Source organism: Gasterosteus aculeatus, chromosome 21 (assembly GCF_964276395.1).
Source record: "Gasterosteus aculeatus chromosome 21, fGasAcu3.hap1.1, whole genome shotgun sequence".
Classification (NCBI taxonomy): Eukaryota; Metazoa; Chordata; class Actinopteri; order Perciformes; family Gasterosteidae; genus Gasterosteus; species Gasterosteus aculeatus.
Genome location: NC_135708.1, coordinates 19,513,397 through 19,534,520, shown reverse-complemented (window position 1 = coordinate 19,534,520; position 21,124 = coordinate 19,513,397). Strand labels below are relative to the sequence as shown.

At 45.4% G+C, this 21,124-nt stretch overlaps 1 protein-coding gene across 1 annotated transcript in view; it reads left to right on the top strand.

The window, feature by feature from the left end:
• Nucleotides 1–9,350, top strand: part of LOC120811873 (cadherin-12) — a 70,501-nt gene extending 61,151 nt beyond the window's left edge. Inside the window, exons 9-12 of the mRNA XM_040167583.2 lie at nt 981–1,102; nt 3,982–4,099; nt 5,913–6,164; nt 8,010–9,350. Coding sequence (XP_040023517.2) covers nt 981–1,102; nt 3,982–4,099; nt 5,913–6,164; nt 8,010–8,521 — 1,004 coding nt within the window. The 3' untranslated portion in view covers nt 8,522–9,350. The remainder of the gene's footprint in view (nt 1–980; nt 1,103–3,981; nt 4,100–5,912; nt 6,165–8,009) is intronic.
• Nucleotides 9,351–21,124: the final 11,774 nt, after the last annotated feature.

Sequence of the window (21,124 nt, the reverse complement as noted above, 5' to 3'; positions counted from 1 at the left end):
TGAGGAGGAAGAAACCATAAACCTAAATCTGGAACCCGTAAAGACTCTTATGCCCTTTTCCTCACAGATATCATTGATCTAGATTTCAAGTCGTTCTAACTTTTTTGATGCCATAGAAGTCAGGAAGTCGATGACAGAAGAGATCAGATGTTTTTGCTGGCAGAGCATCAGTCCGTAGTTCAGTCGGTTCAAAGCAGCAAATCCCACGTCCAAGTGTCATTTTTACCTCGGTGGGAAGATTGCTTTTTCCGTCAAGGTCAGACACAGGTTGCTAACTGAGCTGTGGCTGCGTCTCAATCCCCTCGATACGACCCCCCCCCCCCCCTCACGCATTCTTCTACACACCCATGCACTGGTACTCACACCGACAGGAGCAAACTAAGCCCCCCCACTGCAGAGCAAAGCCTATTCCCACATCAAATCCATAAAGTTTACCTTGCTTGGGCTTCCGCACTAAAAGAACATTTCCCCATTGTGCCGCTGCGGTGAGGAAACATTGTAACAAACAACCCCGGATTCAAGTGGTCCCTCTCTGGGGGGCTTTCAAACTCAAATTAATATGGGCTGCACACCTCGTGGCTAAAACCCACGACACAGACGATATTCTCTCTTTGGAGCCACATCCCATTATGAGAAGCGTGCTTTATTTGTAGTCAGCGCACGGGAGTCATCTAGCGTGTGTTTTTTTTTTATTATTTAAACATCGGCGTCCGGGTGCAATTCATGCGGCGGCATGTTCCAGACACAGGAGGTTCCGCTGCACAGCGAGCTGCGGTGGTGCAGCAGTTAGCGCGTTAGCACCCGCTCAAGGTCACTCGGCCTCTTTAATCCCCATGGTCATCCTGCTGCAACACCGGTGAACCTGTGTGGCTCGGGCCAAACCCGTGGGACAGTAGTACCTTCCGTGGCCACGTTCTCTGCTGTGGCGTCACAGCGAGCACGTGTAATGAAGCCCTGCTGTGTGGTGTCTCCTTCTCCAGATAGTCCAGTGCTGACCAGCCGGGTGGCCGTCGCCGTCAACGTGCTCGACATCAACGAGTTCCCGCCTGAACTCGCCGGTCACCACGAGACCTTTGTTTGTGAAAACGCCAAAGTGGGACAGGTATTTTCATGAGACACTCTCCTCTCTGCCTCTCTGTGTGCACACTTCATGCCATCCAGGTGTTTAACGCAGCAGATTTCTTTCCCCAGTTTAAGGCGAGTTGATTCTCCAGGGAGTGGATAACTGTTGATTGTCGTGTTGTTGTTCTTCCCTTCAAAACGGTTAGACTGGATGTGAAAGGTGTGGATTCATAAATTAATGCTGCAAGTGTCAATGTTTACACTTCAGCTGGAATAAACGCTGATGTTTACGTGTCTGGGGATGTTTTTTTTTCTGCTTCTCTTAGCATTTGCTGTTATAAATACACATATTTAGCTTTCACTTTGGCGCCTAACAGAAGGTTGATTTCTGGGGTTCTGCTCAAGATCACTTGAATAAAACCTTTTATTTCAAGGGAGCAGAGAACCCTTCAGCGCCGACTGTGGATCTAAATATTGAACGGATTGTGGCGTATTCGATGCAGCCAGGTGCAGAAGAAGCATTCATAAAGCACAGCAGTACTTTGCATATCAGCAGCCTGGAGTACATTTCCGATAATATATTTGAGATGCAGTGGAGAAGTTGCCTGTGCGCATTGTAAACCACCTGTGCCTGTAAATTAGCCCATTAACTAGCATCGATATGCAGTTAGCGTTCCGAGGGAGCGGCTTCCTTGGCAGTCTGTCAAAGTGCTGCAGACTCCTCATCACAACAAGGAGCTTTCTGTTCGTCCTCGGCCTGTCGCAATCAAAACAGCGGCTGTGCCCTGCATGCGAGGGCATCACGGAGTTGGAATTATTATCAGCATTTAACTTGGACTCGGGAATCTAAGAAACAGGGTTTGAGCACCAATATGATGCCGGAATTCTAAACCAATCAAATTCCAAACGAAAGAATGAAGTGAGGCGTCTGAAATCGTTTTCTTTCCGTGATGCTGCACAGACACAAATAACGTGCAAAAAACAGAGGAAGAAAAAGGCAGAAATCTAATGCCAGACTAGTCAACGACAGCCTTGTATGCTGATCAGCTGCAATCACCACGCAATATCTGCCGTGTATTCAAAGGACAGCGCCTCCCTCCTCCTCTCATATTCTGCCCCGCAGTGCAGACATTCACTTCCTCCTCGAGTTGCCACAGCCTGATTCCACCAGGTGGTTGCGCACAGCTGCTGGATTACAGAGGAGTGCAGATCTCTCCCTAGATGACTGCACTCCGGCTACTGAAAAACATACAAACCGCCTGATTTGGAGAGTCCCCCGCTGTGCCAGGGAGGGAGGGAGGCCGCTAATCCAGAGAAGCAACTAACTATGGTTATATAAATGTGTGGGACGATCAGGAGGGAGAGCGAACTGAGACCTTAAAGCTGAGATATGCTAATGCTAATGGCTCAGGCAAAGCAGTGGGGAAGACTGTCTCCTTATTTCATTATTTATTGCACTCGGGGTCCTGACTGGCCAACTGGTCGAGTGTGAAATGAGAAAAATAAACCACAAAGGAAGCATAAAACAAGAATATTTACTGCTGTTAGGTACTGGGTATACTTAGGACACCCGGTACTATTATGTCTTCCTTGCTCTTCAATGCATTTCGTCTCACAGGCTTTTTATAATGCCACGCTGAGATGCTAACCCACCGTATCATTCTTTTATTCTGGCATAATTACATTTACATTTACAGCATTTAGCTGGAACTCTTATCTAGCAAGGTTTACAATGCAGCTGAGTGCAAAGGCAGAATGCATTTGAAGCCATTAAACGTGTACAAAAGAAGCCGGCAGTCAGAGCATCCACGGCTCCACTTGTGATGGAGAGGAGGTGGGAAGCAAAAAAAAAAAGAGCATTTCTGTCACCATGTTATGATTAATAGACTAATTAGAATATCCAACATACCTCACGGCTTTTAAAGGCAAACGGAAAATACTAAATTCCCCACTGAGGGGGATTGATGAACTATGCCTGCTCCTTTCTTCTCTTATGGACAATTTCATTACCTGCACATATTTTCATAAAAAGGTGCTCGATATGCAACTCGCCAGAGATATCTATTGCTTCCACATGGCTCTCAACATGGCGACCGCTAAGCTAACACCGCCCGCGGACGACCAGCGCTGGTGGAGCTAACAATGTTTACATACCCTTCCGTGATGACACAGTCGATTGAATGTCGCTATCATGCTTCAACCAGCACGTGTGCGCAGAGCAGAGCGGCCTTCGCGAGTTAGCCAGATGGTCACGCTCACGCGCACTAATAGGCGGGTGTGGCGTTGTGACACACGCGGACGGAGAGGCGGACATCACCGCACGCTGCATGCTTGCGTAGGAAGCAGTTGTGTGGCAGCTGTATTAGTGCTCTAAGTGTCCAGGACGTCACTTTTCGGTCGATTCGACGGGCTCATTCGGTCGCTGTAAAGAAACCGGCTGGTGGCGCAGGACGAGCGCTTTAGGCCTCTGAGACGTTTTGGGGAAGAGAAGGAAGTCGCCAGCAGTCTGGTGCAGAAGCGGCTCTGACTCATCGGTCTGTGCCACCGCAGGGAAAACCTACATGTTGTTTCAGTACATGCTCCGTGAGGATGTACTTTTGTACAACATTTAAAAGAAGGGGTCTGTTCTTGACCCCTGAACAAGCTCCAATAGTTTTGAATTAACTTTATCCGTCACCCGACGTGCCGAGTTGATGAAATGTTAACAAAAGGACGACTCAGTGCCTCATTCTAGCGTCATTTGACCTTCTGTTCATTGTTGAATCATTTCACATCTCCAGCAGAAGTATTCTGACCTTTAGCGATTTGTTTTATTTTACACTGAAATATTTGACATTGATAGAAAGAAAGAGAAAGAAAGAGTTCATTCAAGCCAAGTCCCAGAATAATGCTTCCTTTTTGTGATTTTTATTTTAAAAGGTGATTCAGACTTTCAGTGCAAAAGACGAGGATCTACCGACTGCTGGACAACAGTTCTCCTTCAGATCACCAAAGGAAGACATAAAAAACAAGAACTTCACCATCCGAGACTTTGGCAGTAAGTTTTACTTCATTGTTATGTGACTTTAACACATTTTGGTGACATGGAAATCGGCACAGTGCAAAATACCAAACTGATCTCTCATTATAATCTCGGGAGACGTTTTACATTTCATTTATTTGAAGCTAACGTGCAAACAATGACAACAGTGCCGACAGACATTATTACCATTATTACTATTTCCATGAGAGCAGTGCAGCTGGATCACATGCAAACAGCAGGTCGTGTAAATGAAGCAAGAAGACAACTGAAATGAACACGTAGCTTATAAAAATCTCCACGTGAAGCTTTTTTTGAAATTTTGACCATTGTAATGGTAAAAATATGTTATAGCATTGTTTTGTGCTAAAGCCGTGTCTCAAGTGTCCTGTATTTGACCCTGCTGCAAAGAGCAGCATGATACAAAATGTTAGTTTGCAGCCGTGTCCTGAGAAGGGAGGACGGTCGACTCGAGCTCATAGAAGCTTCAAAACAAAGGACTTCTGTTCATGGCCTTGGTTCATATTTTACTTTTATGTCAATTAATAATGATTTGCACCGGCCACTGAGGAGGATCTTGTGTGCGTGTGTTCTACCCTCAGCTTCACCTGGGTTCTTATCTCAACCTGCTTTGCAGCTTCTCGTAACTGGCACGGAGAATGTCCTTCACATGTGTATAAAAACTCAGTTTTATCAGACAAATCATTCTCTCGCACCGAGCTTTTATTGAAATATTCCACAACACCATTTCCTATTCAAAATGGTTGTTGCTCAAACCTCATGGAGCGACACGTCCTCTCGCGAAAAATGAGTTAAAGATCCGCAGTCAGGCGGCGTCTGATGATAAGGGCACGTGTGACACTCGTCTGCTGGCCGAGGCCTTTGAAGTCTAACCACAGAGACGGGGTGATGAAAAGCGGGAGCGGGACGCGGCAGGTCGAGGCCTGTGGGGGGAGGGGGGGAACCAAACGCATTCACCATCCTTGACAACACCGGGGTCCCAAACCTCTGATCCACTTTTTTCCCCTTTTTGGACACACCGTCCTGCAGTTTCCCTGGCTGCCGGAGGCCCCCGCAAAGCACGCTTCTCTCCAGACGCAGAGCGAGATCTGATGGGCAGCGACAGGGAACACAAACACCACAGGCGCTGCAGGAGGGAACGAGCGCACACAACAGCGCGGTTGTGCACGACATGACAAGGTGTGCTAGAGCGCCTCACCTGTCAGGAGAAAGTGCTGGGCTCCGTCAGCGGAACAAACCCGGCCTGACAGGGGTCGGGCGGTCTGGCTGTAGCCGACAGACCCGGGCGGCTCTGAACTGACAAGCCCTCCCCCCCCCCCCCGCCGGCCTCCATCCGCTCGGCCGTCCTTGCACCTTCCGGTCGCCCTCCCAAGTTGTTCCCTTTGCGTGTTTTCATTTATTTTCCATATCTATCATCTCTCGTAATCTGCTGTTTCTCTGGAGCGATGCCGCCTGCGCTCAGAGATAACGCAGTAACAGGCGGTCCGAAAGGCGCCTCGCCGCGTCTCGGCGAGTGATGTTCTGGGTGTGGTCGGGCTTTTAGGGAAAGCGGCGTGAAGCGGCGGGAGATTTGATAAGGACGTCTTTGATACGTTGCACTTTCTGATCACGCTGAGGGAGAACCATTTGGTTGAGGATTTCATATCAAGAAGAGTTTTATCTCTGTCACACTTGGACCTCCAAACTTGTAATGTAGCTCAGGAAGAATACTTGAGGGGGTCTTTTGGATCTAATAAACACTTGCTGAACTACTTTAATCTAAACCACGTGTCCTGTTTTCAAGGTTTCTTTTTGACCCCCTTTCATCCAGACAACACGGCTGGGATTGTGACGAAGCGCAATGGCTTCAGACGGCGTCTGCAGGAGATCTACCTCGTTCCCGTGGTGATCGACGACAACGGCTACCCCCCCAAGAGCAGCACCGGCACCCTGACCGTCCGGGTGTGCGGCTGCGAATCGAACGGCTCGCTGCTGACCTGCAGCGCGGAGGCCATCTTTCTCCCCGTGGGTCTCAGCACAGGAGCTCTGGTCGCCATCCTTCTGTGTATCATCATCCTGTTAGGTGAGAACTTCTGCTTTTGGGAACATCCCCTCGTCCAACAACTGGGCTGTTTGTGGTCTTAATGGAAACAGGGAGTTCTATTATTTTTATATATATTTAACATATTCTTCTTTATATTTTAGAGGGTTATCGTTAGTCTTAAATCTACCTATTTCTCCCATTCTTTGTCAGAAATGCTGAATTGTTTTGCATTGAGTTTGTTGGATTTAAAATCTGCCCTGGAGATATTTTTCGGGTTGGCTCGTGATGTTTTTTACACCAATCTAAACACGCTGCGATGACCGTCATACTTGGTCTGGCGTCCCTTCAGGAGTGTCCGCAGTTAATTATAGAACCCATATGAATTTGGTCGTTCAATGAGACGTTTAGGAATTAGAGGGAGGGACGCTTGGCTCAATAAACTAAATCCAATCTCGCTGCTCTGTGGCTGCGTCGCAGGCTTCAGCTTTTTACATTTACCACAAGGTCATGGTTGTAAAACTCCTCCTCCATCCTCTGCTATTAATGTCCATACGCATTAATGTCCAAACTCATTAACATAGCAGGGAAAAAATAAATGTAGCTTCATGGACTTTTTGAAATCCGAATATGAGACGGCCGGTTGTGATGGAAGCTCCTGTTTTACAGTGGAAGTCAAAGGCAGCCACGACCTTTGAATGGAGATGTGTTTCCTTTTCTCTTCTCTTTGTTTCCTCCTCTCTCTTTTATATGTACTCCAGTGTCAAACTCCACCTTTGCCTCCTCACAAATCACCTTTCATTATCTTCGTGCGTGTATTAATGTGAAATATCTGCTTGAATGTCATTGCCTTGCATGTAACCACCAAAGCACACGGATGACGTGTGGGTTCACTTCATATCGCCCCCCCCCCCCCCCCCTTCTAATGAAAGACTGAGGCTGAAACTTTCACGCTGTCCGCGAGAAGAAGAACACGGCAGGGAAAATACTCAACATTTCCACAGAGCCACTTAGTTCGTGTGCAGGATATTTCAGGATGACCCAGTTGTCCTGGGAGGAGAAATGATGAGGTAAATTAAACAGATCAGCGCAGGGACTTTCATCTGCACACGGATGTGGATTGGGTGCACACAGTGACGAGCGGTGTTCACCGAGCGTGTCCTCCAATAACGGACTGTTATTGAAGTCCATCTTGGTGCCACCGGGGGGAGCTGGCACACTATACACATTCAGATACAATTCCACGGTAGTCAAAGGACAGCAGGGATGGAAAGAAGAGACCTTCTTTGGGCTTTTTTTCCCCCCCATCTGAATGTATTTATTGCACTCATCCACATGGATATGTTGTGTTTTATCTTGGCCATTGCTCTTGTGCCTCGATGCAACAGTGTATTAAACATCCAAAGAAAAACACCACTATTTTACCACACATTCCACCGAAGAGACACAGGCGGAGACAGATGACTGCACTGACAGGAGACAGGAAGACAAGGGAATTCATTGAAACGTTGCTTGTTTAAAATCACACTGTGGTACTGCAAATATGCAGAACTCGGGTAACATCTGAAGGGGTTTCAGGAAAAAAACAGTAAACCGTCTGCTTCGGTGATATTCTCAGCGGTACAATTTCCTCGCGCTATATCTATTAAAATTATATAATGGTGCCAAAGCAGTTTAACTCCCAGAAGGCATTGAATGGCTGAAAACGGGATGAAAACCGTGCCTTAGATTTCGGTGGGATTGCATGTACTGGATCTCGGTGCTCTGCAGGATTTGATGCACTTCTGAAATACTTCCTTGGTAGCTGCACCCTGTGAGGTTGACAATGTGCACAAACACCCATGAGTGCGTCAACAGAAAACTAACCCTTTTAATTTGCTCCCCCAGTAATCGTGGTACTCTACGTGGGCTTGAGGCGGCAGAAGAAAAAAGAAACCCTCATGTCGTCCAAAGAGGACATCCGGGACAACGTGATCCACTATGACGACGAAGGCGGCGGCGAGGAGGACACGCACGCATTCGACATGGGGACACTCCGCAACCCCAAGGTCGTCAAAGAGAATCTGTTCCGCCGGGACGTCAAACCCGAGACGAAGAGAGGTCCCAGGCCGCCGGTGTCGCAGGACAGCGCCGACATCCGAGATTTCATCGCCGAGCGGCTGCGGGAGCACGACGTGGACAACGCGGCGCCGCCCTACGACTCGCTGGCCACGTACGCCTACGAGGGCGGCGGCTCCGTGGCCGAGTCGCTCAGCTCCATCGACTCCGTCGCCGTGGGCCTCGGGGAGGACTACGACTACCTCGGGGACTGGGGGCCCCGCTTTAAGACACTGGCGGGGATATTTGGGGAACGGTCGGAGACCCAGTCGGACTCAAACGCCACAGAGAATCCACATTGATGTTATTCACAGACTTGGAAAGCAAATATGTAACAACGGTCTCTAAGTTGGTCTCACACATGCACACACACATGCACACACACACACACACACACACACAACCACGTGTTTCTGTTGTTTTACTCTCTTGGTATCTGTGCTCATCTTTTTCCACCCCACCGGTTTCTATTTCATTTGGTTCTTTTACCAGCTCGGTCCCAAAATTGTAAAAAGAAAAAAGAAGGAACATACGGGAACATACGATCAGACGAGCCAAGCAGCCAATCGATCAGCTTTCAGTGAATTGAATATTCTTGTCTTACATTTTGTTTCTAGTTGGGGAATACGCATACACTCGGAGATGTTATCATTTCCTTGAACATCCTTAAAAGTGCCTCAATATAATTGTTCTTTCACTTGCTATTTCATGCCACACATCCGGTGTTGTTCCTTGGGCCCCCTCGGTTAGGCTCATTCAGTCAGCACGCTGTGCTCTGACTGAAGCTTCTACCCAATGTCAACTCTGTGGGGACAATGACGCGGCCGCAGTTTGGCCAAAGATGTTTTGAATGTTATTTATTGTTCTATTTATTTATTGACTGAGTTTGATTGAATTTTGTGTATTTATCTATTTATCTCTCAGTCATCAACCTGTTTTTTTTTATTTTTGGAGACGCTCGAGCAATTTTGTAATTAAAAAGGCCCATATGAAAATGTATGTTTCTGTTAGATGGGTCCTGTGAATAGACTTGTACTAGAGTTGGAAAAAAAAAAAAACATTAGGGCTCAATCCTGCAGTTCAGTCATGTAATAAACACAGTTTTCTTAAATAAACCACACTTGGACAAAATCCCTTTGTTTGTTCACTTATTTTGCTCACATTGTGTGTTATCTATTAATAGTCAAAGTCCATCCCCCACAGGATTACTAAAATACTGTAATGTGCATGATGACGAGTTTGAAGTGACATATTCTTTATTCTCCTGCAATTCTTAAACACATCAGGGCTGGCAATGCTGATCCGTTGGTCCCACGCGCTGGTCCAAAGTACAATATCTCATGCAATATAGATTGGCAAGCAGTCATTTATGGTCTCAAGAGGATGAAGCCTGTTTGACATTTTTGGTTTTGTGTCAAAGGGGTGGATGAAAATTAAATTTGGCTGTAGCACCTATTGACAGTTAAATTTGTTATTATTTAATTATACAGAGACGTATCTTCACATATACCTGACGGATTGGCAAATAATCTAATACCAACATTTATGGTTCCTGAACAATGTACCCAAACAGCTCCGGTGGTCATTGACATTTCCTCTAAAGCCACCAGAGAGACGGGATGGGGTGATTGCGTTGTGACAAACTCTGGTATGAACTTTTCCACTGGAATATGTGTAATCCTCAATGTGATGCCATCACATTTAATTGAGCCCCATCATCCAGTTTTACATTGAATTTGCCCCAAATGTTTCCACCCTGTTAGTCTGTAAAACCAACTAACTAGCAACTCATAGTGGCCCACAGTACTCTCTCACAGAGCCACTAACTAACGTGGTTGCAGAAATGATCTCTTTAAACCCGTCGCTCTATATTCCTGATGTCTTGTTGTTTAAATTGCACTCCATTTCAGGCGTACTTCTGTCCCAAATCCCACCTTCAAGACACCACGACCTTCCTGCAAGAGAGAAGTTACTGCACGGTTAACTGGTTTTCTCCAGACAAATCAGCAAACAAACGCTGTTAAACCGAGTGTTTCCGGATTTGGTTAAACGTCCCCATGCCAAGGAAAAGCAATCAAGGTGCAAGAATTACGAGCCACGCCGAGGCTTCAGCGAGGTGTCAAGCGGGACCGTTTCCCCAGTCGCTGAACGGAGCAGCTCAGACCGCTCAGACCTCTCTCCATGGTCTGGTGACGACGTAATGGAAGTTCTGGATGAGAGCCAAAGCAGTGGGTGACATACAACGCAGCGCCTCTGCCAATGGATGCAAGGTGATTCTCCTTTCTGTCTCCCTCCCTCACATCCGGCAGGCATCCCTCAAGGCCGAGTTTCAGTAAATGTGCGACGAAGTGTTTGCACTGACATTAGGCGATCTGTGACCATTGCAGACAGAAGGAATTACAACGGTGACGCAACTGACCTTCTACACCCGCACAGTCCTTTCAAATTACAGTGCTCTGAAACCGACACCAACAATGTGGTCACATTTTGAAAACATTGACGGGATTTAACCTAAAAAGGAGACCAATGTGACACTGTTTCTTTGAACTGTGACAGCGCTATTTTCCTACCCTTAACCGAAGCAATATGGCTGTTCGGAAGGCACATGAAAACAGTTTCCACGTACAGGATCAGGTAACATGTCAATTGGTGATTTTGGAGGGCCTTGGTTTTCTGGGACCTGTTTTGGACTTTTTGTGGCGAAGAATTCCTTTAGAGCAACGGGCCGTCTCGCCACAAAGACCCGCGCTGTGGTCCTTTTGTACCAGCTGGTATTGTTAGAACTAGTGTGACCTGCAATCTTTCCCTTTCTCGTCGGTTGTGCTGAAATGATCAGTAAGCTGTTTGCTCGGGGGATCAACACCGTTCCTCTACATCTCGTACCTTTTCTAGCTGAAAGGCGTCGTGTTTTTAGGCTCACTAGCGTCCCGTCCTGGGAAATATCTCAAGACGTGGATTTTTAATTGCCTTCAAATTTGGCACAGACAATAATGGTTTCCAGGCATTAAATCCAAATGACTTTGGAGTCTTCCGGCTGTGAGGCTGATATTAGTGGTTGGAGTTGAACGGCCTGACACCTGTCGGATGGATTGCCATTAAATCTTCCTTTAGCTCTCCTTCATCAGGTCAAAGTTTTAAACTTCACATAACGTAATGATCAAATACCTTTCAAATGAAAGACGTTCCCTTCATTCTCCGCTGTAATTTGTGGACCTGTAGTCATGTTTTGTAGAGTTTTCTCTTTTGTATGACATCATGATGACTGAGTCTGTATGAATTCTCCAGCGTACTAAATCCCTGGTGAACTTTTATCCATCAAACATTCAACATTTTTACTGGAGCACGTACAAAATAACTCTCATTACCTGTTTCCTTCCACAAGTTGTCAGGTGGCCAACCAGCTGTTACAAACGCCTCCATTTTGTGTTGTTGTGCAGTGTGCTGCTGTGTTATCGTGTACATTGCGTGTGACTCATTTTGACAGTTTTACCTGCTACATAGTTTTATATTTACACAGTTCATGCCGCCTGGTGAGTGTGGGAGTGGGATGCATTATATTTCACATACACATACAGTTGGCATAGAACAAACATCTTTAAATGAAAAAATGAAAAACGAATCAATTAGACCAACAACGGTTAGTTGCCACCTCATGTGAGAATGCGTTATTCAAATGCAGACAGCACCTCAAAGTCTGGGCCTCCATCCCGGCTGCTGCTTCGCCTGCCGCTTTCCAAAACACACCAGTCACACATGATGACTCACCGCGTCCAGTAGTCTCCCAAACAGAGACATCAGCAGTGGGAGGTGGGAGTGGTGGGTGTAGGAGTGAAGGAGGGGAGGGGGGGTGCTGCCGTCCTATGCATAAACATGAGAAAAACTGGCACGAACCACAACAACAGCTCAGGGGAGAGCGACTACTACCACGAGCCAAAGCCATGGCACCGATACTGTTTATGTTGGATTGGGTTCAACGGCGTCTCCCGGTGAACGTTATTGTTCATTTTCCTCCCTGCTGGTGCTCCACCATGAGGACGGTGACACCATTGAATCAAAAATAATTCTATAAAAGTTCATCACAACAGCAAACTGTTTCTAGGAAAACGTCACAATCTGAAGATGACGGGAGTGTTGATCGGCGGGAAAATAAGGAGTTTACAGCGTCTCGATGGCTGCGTCGTGTCCACCTGTACAAGCAATTAGACGATGTAACGGAGCCCACCCGCTGTTATTGCCTTTAAGGAATCATCACGAACCCCTGGTAATGTACACACGGAGGCATACGGGTGCTTTAATTAATACCAGTCACTTCGTATTATTCTGCATCTGACGGTGTTTTCTCAGAGTGGTCATGCATATGGAAATCAAGCTGTCCCCACTGAGAGTGGAGAGCTCTCTGAGCTGACAGCTTTGCTCTACAGAAATATGCTGATCTCGGTGTGCATACATTTGTAGCCACTAACCTCTTTTAACCTGTTTAATAATGCAGCAGCAGCGGTGACTAACCTTGAGACAGTGGCATGTCAGTAAACACGGCAGTCATCCTTTGAGAACACTTAAGCAATAATTACGACACAAACTGATGGAGAAAGAGATGCGGTTGCTCAAAAGGAGTACTTACGAAATTAACCTGTTAATCAAATAGGCCTGTAGGCGGCTTGAGTTCGATTCAATGGGAAAATCCCGCAAGGCATTTGATCCTCATGGGGTTGAAAATGCTGACTTGCTGTTGACGATATTTGAGAGAAGGCTTATATGTTGGCGCGGTTTCCAAGGGGAGCGCTCGATGTTTCTCCAGCACTCTGATCAGTACCTCCGTCAACCCCAGAAGCCCCAACGCGGGAAAACAAGGAAACAACGGTCGGCCGAATTTTGCTGGAAATGAGTCATTGAGGGCTGAAGGAGCACAGTGTTTTAGGGGTCTTGTTGGATAAGACCTTCACAGGGGTCGTGAGTACACAGAGCTGGGGGGACGTACACGTTGAGGTCAAACTCCATTTAAATATGGAGCGGGGATAAGTGATTGCGCACCGCCAATGGCACTATGCAGTACGTGTACAGCTCATTCACTTAATCACTTAAGACCTTCCAGCTACCAAACACAGCCTCCTCGTTGGTATTACACTCGAGATGGGGTTGAAAAGAAGTCAGCGAATAAAGAGCTTTGTATTCTTACTTTAAAAAGGTATTACAGAAACATGAAGCTACAAAGTAAGGTTTCAAATCCGTCGGCACATTTCTGAAGGATGTGTGAAATTCTAAATTCTTCTTTTAAGCGGCACCTTTACTTTCCTCCTTGTCACAATCTCACACTCTTACATTTAAAGTGAAATAAAATGTCATTAGTCACTATTCATTAATGTCATTAACTCAGCAAACAGAGCACACTCACAAGAAGCGGTCACATTTATTTAAAACAAAGTATGACCAAACTATCAATCAAACTACCGCAGTAAAACATTTCTGTGTAACACTTGTGACTCAGCCTGGGAAGCTTATCATAAATGTCATGCTTCTGTCTCTGAGGGTTTAGCAAAAAGAAGAAAAAAAATTCAAGACACAGAGTGAAACAAAAAAGGAAGGTTAATTCATTTGTATGTGACCTTCTCAAGAATATAGACATGAAATAGTGTTTCAGGGAAAAGGCATCCAGGTCAAAACACGGCGACAGAATGGAATAAAATATAAATCTTCCATATGACAACAAAATGCAACACATCAAGAGTTTGCTATTGTGACATTTTTAATTCACAAAGCAACATTTCAAGGTAGATAAAGTTTTATGTTGACCATTGATCTTCACCTAAATCCTCAGCGACTCTCTCTGTAGTTCACATTGTGCTGGATATTACGGCCGCCGGCAATAAATGGCAAAGTGGAAACAGATGCGCTAAATATTAAATGCCACAGTAACGCAGGCTGCAGTCCAGCCGTCACACACGTCCACCTCTCGCTCGGTTGAGTCAAATATACATATAAAATGTTTAATATCAGCATGGATGACTCAGAGTCAAAGAGCAGAAAAGCTTTATTCAAAAAGTACTGATGACGAGGCAATTTACAGTTAAGTGTTTCAGTGGCTGCCAGCTTTTTTTGTCTTATGTTAAAAAAGATAAATTATACTTTTTAATAACAATACAGAAAAGAGACGAACAGCGGCCTCCTGGTCCAGTCTTATTGCGGGATTATTGCATCATTGATGAAAGTTCCGTATCAAGAGGATTTAAAAATGCAGTTCTGCAGTGGTGCTCATGGCACTTTAGTACAAAACACTCAAAGAAAATACAGCGCGCAGATACAAAATGTTTTATGGCCCCTAAAAAGGGTGGATCGTAAAGTCTAGGCAGCCGCTGTTAACACCAGTTTTTTGTCCATACGAGTGTCTGAATTCACCTCGTTGATTTGGATTTGAGTCTCCTGAGAGCTTCTTCTCTGCACTGCTGAACAAACGGGCTGAGAGGGACGACGGTGACGGCGGCCTTCTTTGGAGACGCGCTTGCTACGTCAGGGATCCTGATCCATAACTTTGTAAACTTTTATCGTTTTCATCAGCAACATCAAGATGCATAATGGAGGGATGAAATGAAGAGTTGCCAATCCACTCTGCTGCAGTACATGACGCCAATGAATGCTGCTCTTCACAGCATCCACACAAAGAGCTTTCATGCACTGCCTGCTTTACTTGTCAGTGGAAATGTGACGTGTGTTGTGTGCTTCAGACAATTTAATAACAGTCAATATGTCTTCATCATCCAAACCGGTACTGGTGAATAGATTACATGAATTACATATTTCTTTTTGTATATTCAGGTCTATCCTCCATTTGGTAGTTTTTGATTTAAGAGGTTGCAGAAAAGAAATAACAGTAATTTTGTCCAAATCAGTATGCTTTATCATCACAGAATGTAGATTTCATCACCTCGAGTCCTGTGTCATATTTGGAAAGAGTTATGTCGTATTCATGTGAAAAGCAATTCAAACATTTATTTAGATCCGTCTGGTACTCCGGGGACGAGTGAGAGTGCTGTAGATGTTTGATCTGCATGACTGGCTCTCGATGCTGTTTGGATGAAAGATCTTCTTCATCTGACCTTCACAGATGGACCCCACCGACAAGATGCGAGATTTCTACTTCCTGTGGCCTGTTTCCTCGGTCAGGGAATCCATCCACACGCTACTCCTAATCCCGTGAATCCTCTCATAGGGGGGCAGCTCAGCGTTTTCATTTATTCAAGTCATCTGTGCTTTTTTCCTTTTAGGTTTTTGTAATCTCTGTCTTTTGTCTAATACTCATGACTTTATGTGTTTCGTTATTTGTTAATTATCTCACTATTTGCGCTACTTATTGCTACCTGAAATACACCCTCGGGGATTATCTCATTTCGTACGCCTCTGCAACATCATAAACACTGCAGTGTTCTCCTGCCACCTATTCAATAAAGAAAAGGAAGTTCCCCTGCTCTGCTCGGAGAGATAACTTCCTCCCTGGGTCACCGGCGGCCCCGTAATTAGCTTCTTCCGCGTGCCTTGAATGTCTTATTAAAGGTGAAACATTTCAACATATTTGTGTGCTCATATCACGTTTCATCCGACATTAGTTTGCACAGTTTGGAGGTTTTGACATTAAGTTGGGATGAAAGGAAAAATGTGAATTCCTTGACGTACTGGAGACTTTGGTGCAGAAAATGCCAGCGTTCAGCTCTACTGACTTTGCCAAAAGCACCTACGTAGCTCAATGTGAAAACTCATTATCCATGTCAGTTTTATTCACTGATGAGCAGCATACTATTGTAACTGAGCCGCCTGAGGGGAAGAAGGATTAGAAGAGAGAACGCAGTAACACATAAACTGGCCACTGCAGCGAGGTAGACGTGTCGACGTTTACACCGTGAGTTGGTTCCCTCCTTCACTTCAGCGAGACGGGCAGACTCACTGAGACGGGTTTGAACCCTGCAAACAACAACTCGACTACACGGAGCGTATGCATATAGTTATGCATTGACATTTGATGTGTCAGCCCACTGCTAAAGGAGAGCAGGACAAAGTGGCACCAAAGCAACGTCACTGCTGTCTGAAGCAGTGGTTGCAACCCACAAGTCTAATGGTGCTCATTTCTTTCAAATGTTGAGGAGGAATTACTCAGAGTCCATTATGCAGGTTATATAATCAGCACAGCTGTTGTTTGCATGCTTCCCTGAAAAAAAAGGATACCATTTTTTTTTAATTGGTTCTTAGAAATGTTTGTGTACTGTCTTTGTCTAACAAGACATGCCAAACTCTAGAGTTTTGCATTCTGAACTCATTAAAGCAAAACACCTGCACCGCTGTCAAGGGTCTGCGGTGTGTTTACTTTATTAGTATTTTTTTCTATTATAGAAGATGCAAACTATTATGCACCCCTGAGATTTGTTGTGCATTTAATGTAATATGCATTTCCTGTGGTTTCCTAACAAATGTGTAATAATAATATTATAACAGTTTTTTATGGGAGGATATTGGTGTAGCATGTTTCTGGTGCAGATCATTTCCCTTTAATAAGCCACTTATTGTTTTTTTAATTGAATTGATGTTTTTTTTTTTACAGACATAAAATACAGGTCATCCATAAATGTATGTATGTTTATGTGTAAGCTTCCCTCATGGATATTGGGATATCAAATGGCAATTTGCGTCTAACTAGTAATAACACAACAGTGCGCACAATTCTTACAAACATTTGTATCCGAGAAGCAAACTAAACGTCTGAACACAAGCAGAAGCTGTTGCTCAGTATCATTATTCTCACCAGTTCCGTTCAGAACAATCATGCAAATGAGTTGGGGAGTTTTTTCGAACCTTGATTGTGAAGATTGGAGCACAATCCAGTGTCTAATGAGCACAATAGTGATATTGGAGTTTTGAATTCAAAGAGTTCTGCTTCGACATCATGGTATCAGTAAAGAAGTGGAACCCGTCTGCTGCTTCCCTTCTGCCTTTCCATTAATGAGGGGAGGGGGGGGCAACTCTGACCGGAGGCAATAAGCTCCAAAAAAACCTCTATGATGAGGAAATGAACTGCAGCGAGCCTTGAAAGCTAAAATAGATTTGAACTCTGCATAAATCTGTTGCGGGGGGTGGTTCACATTGTCGACTTAAAAATAAGATTGTCCTCTCCGTGTGACCGAGGCGGGTCGGGGAGAGCAGCGTGAGTTTAGTATTTAGGTCGGATCAGCCAGGAACCATAAATAAAGTCATTGCCCGGATCGCCGGCGCAGAGTCTGTGGGGAACGCTGGTGAGGAGCAAGGTCACAACACGTGAACCGGTGGCAAATCAATCAGCTGTACTGAGTTTACAGCTTTACTGACTCATTTGTTAGTCCGGACGGGTGACGTGTGTCACTGCTTCCCTCAAAAAAGACATTTCTTTACTTAAACACATACAGCAGTGAAAGAATAAATACGCGAAGGAACTACGCAAAGCAGCTACGAGGCTGAAAGACACTGAATGTGAAATATCAGTAAAAAGTAAACGAAATGGAGACAGCGTCTCTAGTGACAGAAGTGAAAGAGTTAGAAAGAGAAAAGGCAGAAGCTGTTCAACTTGTCTCTGGCATTACTTGCTGTTTGACTGTTTGATATTTGATTTGAGACAGAGTTTAAATTAGAAAGGACACCATGCTGTTGTCTGTGTGGACTATAACTGGCTTATCTGATAAGCTCTTCTTTCACCAAGTCTACTTATTAAATGACTTAAATGCGTTCATCGTTCATGAGCAAAGCCGGTCTGAGGCTGCGTTCCTTTCTCGTTTCTCTGTTCGATCACCAGATAAGGGGCTGACAGGTGTGTGGACAGGCTGAATTAACAACCAACAAGTGTTTGTTGACATGTCCCTTGTTTAAGTTTAATGCCTCATAGTGAAGACATTTACACATTATTATTGGTGGCTTAACGTCTTTTTTACCTTGAGTGCTTCCTGCGCCTCAGTAAACATGGTCAAACAAGTCGCAAGGCCGTTTATTTTACATAGAAGCCTTTTCATTCATCTGTCTGTGTCGTGCTGCCAGCTCCTAAGCAAAGGAAAAGGGATCACCAGATTCCTCCTGTGAGAACTGTGCATGTCTGAATTAAATCTTCACAGCCCGGCTGCTGTGATTGAAAAAATAATCAACACCCATTAACAACAATGCAGTGAAATAGGCAACAAAAGCAACACGCGCTTTTTGACGACGATAACGACGAATGGACAATCACAAGAGGACACGTTGGAACGTGATCAAACATGTGAGAACTACAGAGGAACCTTAAAAAAATCTCCTTGTGTTTGTTCCTCAAGTCTCAGAGGGTCCAGAGAGAATAATTACTGATCATCACAGTCTCCCTTGGGAATACTAATGTCTCTGCAGTGGGTCTTTTACTAAACAAATAGTGGGTTTTACTCACGGATTCAAATGTATTTAGCGTTTTAATTGACACGAACGGAGCTACACCAAAACAAATTGCTACATTTTTGCAGATGGTTAAGAATCGTTGTCGTCGAAACATTTTAATTGCCCGTGTGCCCGAGGTAGAACGTTTTAATGACCAACTAATATTTTCCTCAAACTCACACTACTTTTTTGTCAAGTTGCAGCGAGTGTTGACTGTGTGTGCTGAGCCCCCCTTGTAAACCAACAAATACGATCTCAACTCAATTATAATCCCTATTGTTGGTGTATCTCTTCTCAAAGGCTTCATGCAAATCATCTCATTGTGGAATGTGTTCAGCTTGCCACCTGGGTGTTTTAGGTGTGGAAAAAGCTGAGGAAAACAAGATTTACCGGCGTAACTCGAGCCGTGTGCGCCTGTAAAGCAGTGCCTTTGAAGCGTGGGAGTAAATGGCGGATTATGCATGAAGCCCCTTGCAGCAAAGCACTCAGACAAGGTAACCCCTGGAGAAGGAGTCTGCCTTGAGAAGATATGAAGATCAGCGTGGTCATCCGTGACCGCCAGTCCCTCACTTTACACACCACCTTTTTCCCATTTCCAGGTCAAACTGTTTAATTCAAGATACGGCGGCGCGGCCGCCCCGCTTAGCATTCAAACATTTACATCTTTATCTCCACCCACACTGAGGGCCATCGCACCCAAACACAGATGGTTATTTGCCTAATGTAGGGAAAGATTCATGGCGGATCGTGATCGCGGTTCGGGTCCCGCTGGGAATGTGGCCGCTCACCGAGGAACACCTGTCCGCACCGGAATTAGGAGGTGCAACGCCACTTCTGCCGAGTTAGTGCATCGCACACAAAACATCCAGCATCGCCGTTTCATTAAAACAAGTACATCTCTGCATGCAGTCTCTGATGAGTCTCCATTATGTAACTAAGTAAAGTAAATAATAAGGGAATGAAAACTTAGCGTAACATCTGCCTAATGTTTTTGATGAGAATCGCGTGGAAAATGTTTGTATCGATAATCCCAATGATGACACAGCGAAAGCAACGTGACCGGTGGGAAGCCGGCTAGAGTTACAGCTGCGATTCTCCAGCCCTCGTCCACACGCTCCCCCCAAAACGAAAGGCCCTGGCGCAGGAAGGGTCACGTCCGTGCGTCGCAGTCAACCGCCGACAATCGTCCGCGGCTGTTCAGCCAAAAACCAGAAACTTTCAACACTCCTCAACTTTCTTTCGTGCTTTTGTTCCGACACCTTTGAGAGATGATTTCTTTTATTTCTCCTCCCTCGAGATGCCTCCTGAAGTCACGTCAGAGTCTTCAAAGCAACTCAGGCTGACTCTGCCCTATTTCAGTGACAAGACAGGCACGGGAGCGGTTTTCTGCTCCAAAACAAGGATCCGCCCCAGAGATGCTCTCACTGGCTGCCTGTGGCTGCGAGGCAGTGGATTTGCTCGCAGTGCTACAAAGCTCAGCTTTAATAAAGTTTCTGCGTCGAGAAGGAATCCCGCTTACTCTTTGAAAGCGAGGTTTCTTATCCCTCTCCGTTGGTGGCTGCAAAAAACTGCGATACCGTTCAGTCCGACTGTCAAACATCCGAAGGATGCGCACGGAAGGAGAAAGAGCTCTGGGAGCTGTTTGAAAGCAAACAAAGCAGACTTAGTTGGTGTAAAAGCCATTTTCTGATGCGTCATCACTGCTCGCTCCTAAACCTTCACCCCGCTCAACCCCATATTAGTCCGGTCTGAAAAGCTCCTTATTGCAGGGGAACTCAGCACAGGCCACTCGCTGACCAGCTCCACACGCAGGAGCAAAGCGATCCACAGTTCACTCACTTCTCGTCGTCAAAGGGAAGTTTAATGGCGGAGTAATTATCGGTGGAGGTGCGAGCCGAGGGCAGCGGGCTGTTTCTGTGGAGACCGCTGGGGCTACAAAGCAGCGTGACCTCACTTCATCTCCCTCTTTGTACACAGCCGTCGGATGAAATATGGAGGGTGTGTGCTCCGGTGGTCTCTTAATTCACTGAGAGAATCAGAGTCCTTCAGACAGCATTTCCTTTCATTTTTAACTGGCAAAAGGTTCAGTTCAGTAACTCAACAACCAAAATGTGAAACGTATCCACATACAGTGTGTATCGCTTGCTTTTTTCGCTTATTTTCGACCGCTTCACCTTTCTTGCGCCACTGATAGTTGGAAAACTTGGTACACAAGTTTGAGGAGATCTCATGGTTACAATGTGAATAGTTTTGTATTCCTCCACATCTTGACACCTTTTGAAAGATCTCATTATGAACAGCTTTGTGTGCAAGTGAATGTCATCTTGTGACATTATACAACTTCGACGTTTGCAGCGTTGAATAATATCTGTACAATATATGTTGTGTATTGATAAGTCGATGATCGGTTTGATGAAGTCTTTTAATACTCACCTCTAAAATGTGCCAAATGGACGCCGACTCCAGCTGCATCACAGTTCCTGTCCCTGTTTTCACAT